At 34.1% G+C, this 9,438-nt stretch overlaps 1 protein-coding gene across 1 annotated transcript; it reads left to right on the forward strand.

The window, feature by feature from the left end:
- The first annotated feature begins 7,129 nt into the window (after positions 1-7,129).
- LOC131609867 (probable xyloglucan endotransglucosylase/hydrolase protein B) lies at positions 7,130-8,522 on the forward strand. Its single transcript, XM_058881681.1, has 4 exons — positions 7,130-7,365; positions 7,450-7,550; positions 7,641-7,834; positions 7,925-8,522. Exons 1-4 carry the CDS (start codon positions 7,161-7,163, stop codon positions 8,322-8,324), a joined length of 900 nt encoding a protein of 299 aa, XP_058737664.1. The 5' UTR covers positions 7,130-7,160; the 3' UTR covers positions 8,325-8,522.
- Positions 8,523-9,438: the final 916 nt, after the last annotated feature.

Consider the following 9,438-nt stretch of genomic DNA (forward strand, 5'->3'; position numbering starts at 1 on the left):
ATCACTTATTATTTCCAAATTAGAGTACAAATATTTAAAAATATATACACATTTTATTGTTCAAAACTGTAATCATCAATAATTCAGTCCATCTCAAAGAATAATTTAGTCATCTATATTTAAAATATATCAATCAATTAAATCGTCTCAAATTGAAAATCATGTTTTTAAAATTACATGAATTTGATTGCTATCGTGGATATAGATGACTAAATTACTCTTTTAGATGGATTAAAATGATTGATGACTACAATTTCCAGCAATAAAATGTTCATATATTTCTAAGTATTTGCATTTAAAACCGAATTAGCTATGCCAAAAGTTTATTGTTGTGTTTGGTTAATTTAATTATATTTAGTCTCTTATTATGACTTTGACTAAATCAAAGTTTTTGACACTAAATTAGCGTAGAGACAAAAATTTATTATTTCTCATTATTAATATTGTTAGTTATCAGTTTTTTTTTTCTTTCAGAATATAACTTTTTTTAGATTGAATATTTTGTTCTTGAATTGCTAAGTTTATAGGCAACTTCTCTCATCTTTCTCAAAAAGCATATTTGGATACATTCTAAAGTTTGAGTGCGGACATTGAAAATGAATCTTTTTCCACTACTGTGAATACACAAATCGAGACAAATAAAATATTAAAACTCTTCACTATATTTTTTCCTGCTGAAGTGATTTTAGAACTCTTTTCGTTTCTTTCTTTTCGTAGAATTGTCCACTCTATTTTTTTCTATTGGAGTGATTTAAATATTTGAATCATCTTCTTCATTGTCAGGGGAGAATAGAATAGAAGAAAAATTATTTGAGTGAGTTCGAACAATGTGTATAAAGACAAGAGCGAAAGGGGCCTCGGTATCTAGGATATATTGAGGTGTTGAATAATTTTGGATAAACTTAAATGCTACAATGGGTAGCGGATAAGGTAGATTCTCTTGGGCAGTGGATAAGTTTTATTTTCTTAGGAACTAATAGTTAATTAATGTTGTAATATCTTAATCTTATTCATGGTCTCTATATAACGACCTCATTGTAATACTTATGATTAAGACACTAAGACAATCAATATCAGAAGAAGTTATATTTTTACTGTCCTCCTTTAGAGTTTCTGTTCTTCTGTCTTCAAATTGGCATCAGAGCGCATGGCAAACATGATGAGTCAAATGCCACCGCCACGACTATCAAAGTCAAACTATGAAAACTGGAGTATTCAAATGAAGGCGCTCATTGGATCTTTGGATGTGTGGGAAGTTGTAGATGATGGGTTTGAAGAACCAGAAAACACGACGGGAAACACAACAGCCCAGAACAAAACGTTGAAAGAGACGCGGTCGAAAGACAAAACAACACTCTACATACTGTTTAGAGTTGTAGACGAATCGGGTTTTGAAAAAATCGCTGGTTCGACTACGTCGAAAGAAGCATGGGACACATTAGAAAAAGCATTCAAAGGAGCAGACAGAGTCAAGTAAGTTCGCTTGCAAACTCTTCGAGGAGAACTAGAGAGAATGAAGATGAAGGAGACAGAGTCCGTGTCGGATTATATCACGCGTGTACAAACAATTGTAAACCAAGTTAAACGAAATGGAGAAGCAATGACTGATGCTCGTGTTTTCAAAAATATTTTAAGATCTTTGACGGACAAATTTGAAAATATAGTATGTGCAATAGAAGAATCGAAGGATCTCTCGACGATCGCCATTGAAGAACTTGCTGGTTCACTTGAGGCACACGAACAATGCAAAATAAAGAAGAAGGAGGAGACACTTGATGATACAGTTCAAACCAAGGAATCCAATAGAGACGAAAAGGCACTCTTCTCTCAAAATCGGCGTGGGAGAGGACGTGGCCGTGGAGGGAGAGATGGTGGTCGAAGCTATCAAAACAACAATTTCGAGAGAGCACAGGCGAGCCAACAAAATTGGTATGGTAGAGGACATGGTCAGAGAGGTGGTAGATCGAACTACTCCAACATCGAATGCTACAAATGCAACAAACAGGGGCACTATGCGAAGGATTGCAATTCCTACAGTTGCTATAACTGTGGTAAAGGGGGACATCTTGCAAAAGACTGTCGATTCAAAAGAAGGGTGGAAGAGACAACAAATTTTACTCTCGAAACAGAATCAAATGAAGGATTTTTGATGACTCAAAAGGAAGTAAACACAGAGAATGACACTATATGGTATCTTGACTCAGGGGTAAGCAATCATATGTGTGGTCACAAACACCTATTCAAAGAAATGAAAAAGATTGAAGAAGGTCATGTATCTTTAGGAGATGCATCGAAGGTGAAGGTCGAAGGCGAAGGAACAATTTGTTACTTGCAGAAGGATAACGTGTTTGGGATAATCAAGACGTCTACTATGTACCATATCTCAAAGAAAATATTTTAAGTTTGGTAAAACTTACAAAAAAGGGCTACTCGATATTCATGAAAGATCGAACACTGCATCTGAAAGATAAATCAGGACATCTGATTGCTCAAGTCGAAATGGAGGGAAATCAAATGTACAAACTGAACCTGAGAAGTGTTCGAGAAAAATGCCTGCAGATTAATGTCGAAGACCAATTGACCCTATGACATCTAAGTTTTGGTCATCTACACCATGTTAGGCTACAAAGATTAGAAAGAAAGAACATGGTGCATGGACTTCCAAACATGGAGTATGAAGGAAAACTTTGTGAAGAATGTGTGCTCAGTAAGCAAACGAGAACATCCTTTCAAAAGAAGGCAGAATATCAGGCTAAACACATTCTTAAATTAATTCACACTGACATATGTGGACCAATCACTCCATAATCTTTCAGTGGTAAGAAGTACTTCATTTCATTCATTGATGATTTCTCAAGGAAGACTTGGGTCTATTTCTTGAAAGAAAAATCTGAAGCATTCGAAGCATTTAAGAAGTTTAAAGTAATGGTGGAAAAGGCAACTAATAGACATATCAAAGCCCTTCGATCACACAGAGGTGGAGAGTATACCTCAACATCCTTTATACTGTGAAGAGCGGGGTATAAGGAGATATTTAACTGCAACATACTCACCTCAACAAAATGGGGTGGGTGAAAGTAAGAATCGAACAGTCCTTGACATGGTTCGTTCAATGCTTAAGAGCAAAAAAATGTCAAAGGAATTTTGGGCAGAAGCTGTGCAATGTGCAATCTATGTTCAAAATAGGTGTCCACATTCAAAGTTAGGAGATCAAACACCACAAGAAGCTTGGAGCGGACAGAAGCCAACTGTATCTCATTTTAAAGTATTTGGTAGTGTATCCTATGCACATGTGCCGGATCAACAAAGAACAAAGCTTGAAGACAAGAGTCAAAAGTACATAATGATTGGGTATGATGAGAAGACAAAAGGATACAGGTTGTTCGACCCCATAAACAAAAAGGTGGTAGTAAGTAGAGACGTTCGAATAAACGTAGCAAGCAGATGGGAATGGAACAATTCGACAGAAGCTGTAGCTGAATCTGAAAACCCATCAGTCGCTATACCAACAAATATTTCGATAAACCCTGAAGACTCTGACAATGAAGATGAACCTTCACAACCCAGAATGCAAAGTTTGCAAGAGTTGTATTACAACAAAGAAGAAGTACACCTTATATGTCTACTGTAACTGTTCCTTCACTACTACTAGTATCCATAGTAGGAAACTCCACCTCATTATGAGTTTTCTCCGTTATAGTTTCTACCAGGTTTCTCTCTTAGTTTTTGCTATTCTCCCTCTGAAGAAATTCTCTACCAACCCAGTAAGTTGTTTTAACCTCAGCTCTTTCCCAGAAACTCAATAACAACTCAGCAGTAACATGCATATTTATCCCTTGATTTCTACAAAATTCATTATACTTCTCTAAAATTTTCTCTAGGCATTCGCAATGCCTTAAACTCAAATCCTATAGTTCATCCTTGTCATAAAAGCCTCCACTAGTTAATGATGAATGAATAACAACATTTGAACCTTCTAAAATATATAGACCACATATTTTAGACCGTTTAGCAATAATCAATTCATCACATAAAATCTTCAACACTCCATGTTCAATTCTAGTACAATAACCTAGGTCATCAAACATATTTATAGATAACAAATTTCGCTTGAGTTATGGAACATACCTCAAATTGTGAATAAGAAATTCACAATCATCAAACATTTTAAATCTCATCGTACCAATACCATGAACCCTGTATGCTTTACTATTACCAAGGCAAATTATTCAACCTTGCATCATCTTTAAAGTTTCAAAGTATTCTATTCTTGGACACATGTGATAAGAGCAACTTGAGTCAATGACCCAATTATGTTCAGTTTCCATACTCGATACTACTAGTGCACCAACATCCTCATAACTTTCCTCACCCAAGGCAATTGTAGCTTGAGTAGAATCTTCATTGACCTTTCTCTCAGGACAATCCCTTTTAAAGTGACCGATTTTATGACAATTAAAATATTTTACCTTTGACTTGTCTGGCCTTTTTGTTTAGGACATCCTTTTACGCTCACCTCCTCCTCTTGACACATTTAAGCATTCACCACTATCTTCAATCTCCAAATCTTTCAACTTTAAAAATTCTTTGGGTTTCACCGTCGTTTGGAATTCATCCAAAGTAATAGTACTTCCTTACCATAAAGAAAGGCATCCTTAAAGTTCTCAAAGGATCTGGGCAGTAAACTCAACAAGAGCAAAGTCTTGTCCTCATCATCAATCTTCACTTTAATATTCTCAAGATCATCGATAATCTTATGAAATTCTGTAAGCTCATCAACTATGGATTTGTTCTCCACCATTCAGAATGAATAGAGTTGTTGTTTCAGATACAACATGTGAGCAAATACTTTGTCTTATACAATGATTCAAGTTTTGTCCACATAGCAACTGCAGCTTCTCCCTGGCGACTTCTCTTAGAACTTTATCCCTGAGGCACAAGATAATAGCACTCCTGGCCTTATCCAACATCTCGGTCTTCTGTACCTGTGTAAGCACTGCAGGCATCAATGCTTCACTCTTCAAAGCATCGATACACTTCTCTTGAATTAAAATTTTTTGCATCTTAATTTTCCACAACCCGAAGTCGTTTTTACCGGAAAATTTCTCGATCTCCCATCTACTAACCATGGTGCTTACTTATAAACAATGCCTCTTTGCTCCACGCTCACCGCACCACTTGTTGTCAATCTTGCTGTGAATTATGATAAACTTCAATATCAATTTGTGAGGCAAAGAATATTAGAAACCAAAATAAATGGTCAACAACAATAATAATCCGTACACAGATAATATAACAGAATAAGGCGAGAAAAAGACGAAGGTTTGTTTACCCAGTTCGATTAAACGATCTACTTTGAGGGAGATAGCAACTCTCCAATTCACTATACTCAAAGTTGTTACAAGAAATTACATGAGTTACGAGAAAATAGACTTCGCAATTCCCAAAGAACAAACCCTATTTTCTACCCGAGTGTTTCCCAACCTCTCCAACTCTCAATATAAGAATCACTCAAACCCAAGGTGTTTAGAAGTATTTCCCGATCCCCTTAGATAACTCCAAAGGTTTCCAAAAAATCTATTTTCCCTTGTAATTCCCTAAACTCTTATTCTCATGTAAGCTCTAAGATTGTCACAGTAAGCTCTAAGATTGTCACAGTATAATCTTAGAAGAGATACATATTTATAATAGCCAAAATCCTAAGATTGTCACAGTAAGCTCTAAGATTGTCACAGTATAATCTTAGAAGAGATACATATTTATAATAGCCAAAATCCTATGATTGTCACAGTATAATCTTAGAAGAGATACATATTTATAATAGCCAAAATCCGTAATTGTTAGAATAAAAGATATTATTATAATCTTATAATATCTCTCAAATATTATTATAAATATCTTATAATATCTCTTAGATTATTATAAATATATATATATATAGAATATTGTAAATAATCTTATAAATTCGGAGGCATTGTTAAATCGGGGCATTCCACTTAAGTAACACACTTTTGTGGGAGACACGCCACTTCTCCACCTAAAACCTTAAGGTGATAGGTGTGTAGATTCTCTCATTTATAAAGTGTTCATTCTTCTCTTTTTCTAATCAATGTGGAACTTCTTCGTCACACTTGATTCTCAATAATATTTTGGCTTTCATTAATTCATTGTTAATTGAAAAAAAGAAAAAATCATATAGTTGAAAGTTATCTTAGAGTCTGTTTGGTAAGACATAAAAAAGAGCTTTTAGCTTTTAGCTTTTAGCTTTTCAGCTCGTATTAATAAAAAAGCTCTGTTTGGTAACTCTATTTTAGCTTTTAGCTTGTAGCTTTTTTACTAGCTTTTAGCTTGTAGCTTTTTTACTAGCTTTTAGCTTTTTTTTCAAAAGCTATTTGAAGTAGCTTTTGAGCTTGTAGCTTTTAGCTTGTGAGTTTTTCTTTCATTAATACCCTTATTATTTTAACTAAAATATATTATTACCCTCATTAATTAAAATATCATTAATGTCATTTTGTATCTATCAGCTAATGAAACAGCTAATTTACCAAACACTCACATTAGCTTATCAACTATCAGCTACCAGCTATCAGCTACCAACTACCAGCTAAAAGCTATCAGCTACCAGCTATCAGCTATCAGCTAGTTTTACCAAACATAGCCTTAACCAGAATAATGATTGTAACACCTTTTCCTTCTTTTACTCTCTGAATGGCATCCATGATAGCACTTAAATGTTTAAAATGATCATTTAAAATTTGAAAAGACGATTTAATTGTTTTTCAAATATATATGAATAAATTATTCTTTTGAATGGATTAAATTGATTGATGTTTACAATTTCCAGCTATAAAATGTTTATATATTTCTAAGTATTTGCATTTTAATTGGGAAATGATGGATGATTAGCTATATAGAAGTTAACAATACATAATAAACGCGTAATTATAGGGTCCCATTCCCATTATCGGTTAGTTACAACGCTCAAATCCTAACAAAGCCTAATACATGATCCTTTGCCTCCCACCCTCCAAGTAATTAATAAATAACGACAACATACATATATAACGAAAGAGAGAGTCACATGGGTCTATAACTCTCTAATCCAAGGGTCTCAGGCTTATATATACCCAAGTTTTTGCCACTAACTTTTCACAACTTGCATGAAAACAACACACAGCATGGCTTCTTCATTTTGGACTCTTTGTTTGATTCTATCATCACTTGTTTCTTTTTCATTCTGTGCTCTTCCACCGAAGCCAGTGGATGTACCATTTGGTAGAAACTATTACCCTACTTGGGCTTTTGATCACATCAAATACTTCAATGGTGGTTCTGAGATTCAGCTTCATCTTGATAAGTCCACTGGTAATTAGTGTATTATTATTCTTCACTATATAGTTTTATACCTGTTACTACACTGTTCATGTATCTAACTAGTTTTATAAACAGGTACTGGTTTTCAGTCAAAAGGTTCATACTTGTTTGGACATTTCAGTATGAACATTAAGATGGTTCCTGGGGATTCAGCTGGAACTGTTACTGCTTTTTATGTATGTACAAAAAAAGTGTTATAGTTTTATGTTTCTATTTGTATCATTTTGTGGTAATGACTTTTTGTTGTGATTGACACTACTTCACAGTTATCTTCTCAAAATGCTGAACATGATGAAATAGATTTTGAGTTCTTGGGCAACAGAACTGGACAACCTTACATTCTGCAAACAAACGTATTCACGGGTGGACAAGGTAACAAAGAACAAAGAATCTATCTCTGGTTTGATCCTACAAAAGAGTTCCACAGATACTCCATTCTATGGAACATGTACCAGATTGTGTAAGCAGCACTGGACACTCAACTATTGCAAATACAACCCTAATAATCTAAAACAATCATGCTTAACCTATATGGTTGATTTGCTTGCAGTTTCTATGTGGATAATGTTCCAATAAGAGTGTTCAAGAACAGCAAGGATTTAGGAGTGAAATTTCCATTTGACCAGCCAATGAAGATTTACAACAGTTTATGGAATGCAGATGATTGGGCAACAAGGGGTGGACTAGAGAAAACAGATTGGTCAAAAGCACCATTCATAGCAGGATACAAAAGTTTCCACATTGATGGTTGTGAAGCATCTGTTAACTCAAAATTCTGTGCAACACAAGGAAAGAGATGGTGGGATCAAGCTGAGTTCCGTGATCTTGATGCTGCTCAATGGCGTAGCTTAAAGTGGGTGAGAGAGAAATACACCATTTACAATTACTGCACTGATAGAAAACGTTTACCACAAATTCCCTCTGAATGCAAAAGAGACGGTGACATTTGAATATTCATGTATACTGTATAATCTTACTACGAATTTCTTCTTGTATGTATTTGTATCATAAACTATTTGTTGTTGCCACCGTTATATAACTTGAACAATGTAATGTATTATTCAAGGCGAACCTAAGGCAGCCCTTATGTATCTGTAATTCTATATTGATTGATCATTTATCAATAAAAATAACAACTGTTTGCTATATGTATGCTTTGTCTTTCTGGTTACCTGTTGTTGTTTATGTGTTATACTTTATTTATTTTGTTTCTAGGGTATCTTGATACTTCTGGTTTATTTTATTGATTCTTGTAGTTACTCTATCCTTTTTCATTTAAAATAAAAATGACAATGTTTGCTATCCATTGCCATTACCTCATTAATTATTTTATGAATCTTGAGATTTCTAATGTATGAGTTACCATGACAAGCTTTTAATAAAAGAAAACCAGGGTGAAGTTCTTTTCAAAGTATTTGAGAAGGTATTGCACAAAAATTATAGTATGCATCACTTTTAGTTATATGATCATTTATAAATGTATTAGAAATAACTAAAGTTTTATATTTCTACTTCAAGAAAAATTAGGTTTTTGTTAATATTAAAACTTACGGCTTTGATGTTGACATAATTAACTAAACTTTTTGTTGATGACGACATAATCATTTTAACAAGAGATAAAGGATTTTTGAAAACTCAAATATTTCTTGGGAGTTGATGTAGCCTATTTAAAGAAATGCATTTTTGTCTCTCACAAAAAGTATGTGCAGGATCTTTTGCGAGAAACAGTAAAGCTTGGATGTAAACCATCAATTGTTGCCATCGAACAAAATCACAAGATGAGCTTTGTGAAGGAAAATATCAAAGTTGACAAGGGTTAGTAATTTGACTTGTGCGATTAGTGTGGTTAGCAAATCTATGCAAGATTTGAGGGCGAGAGAGTTGCAGGTTGCAAACTGTGTTCTTCAATATCTCAAAGTCACTCTATGAAAAAGAGTCTTGTTTAAAATAGGTAAAATTATAATGCTTAAACTAATCAAAGATGTACTTCATGTTATTATGTTGTAGATTATTATGTAGGGACCTTATTGAATGGATGAGTAAGAAGAAAAGTCTGGTTACTCA

Source organism: Vicia villosa, linkage group LG6, assembly GCF_029867415.1.
Source record: "Vicia villosa cultivar HV-30 ecotype Madison, WI linkage group LG6, Vvil1.0, whole genome shotgun sequence".
NCBI classification, from domain to species: domain Eukaryota; kingdom Viridiplantae; phylum Streptophyta; class Magnoliopsida; order Fabales; family Fabaceae; genus Vicia; species Vicia villosa.

Excerpts from the sequence above, each read along its gene's own strand:
- LOC131609867 (XM_058881681.1), top strand. The coding sequence starts at position 7,161 with ATGAAAACAACACACAGCATGGCTTCTTCATTTTGGACTCTTTGTTTG. Across the intron at positions 7,366-7,449 it reads TCATCTTGATAAGTCCACTG|GTACTGGTTTTCAGTCAAAA; the intron begins GTAATTAGTGTA and ends TTTTATAAACAG. Across the intron at positions 7,835-7,924 it reads TGGAACATGTACCAGATTGT|TTTCTATGTGGATAATGTTC; the intron begins GTAAGCAGCACT and ends ATTTGCTTGCAG.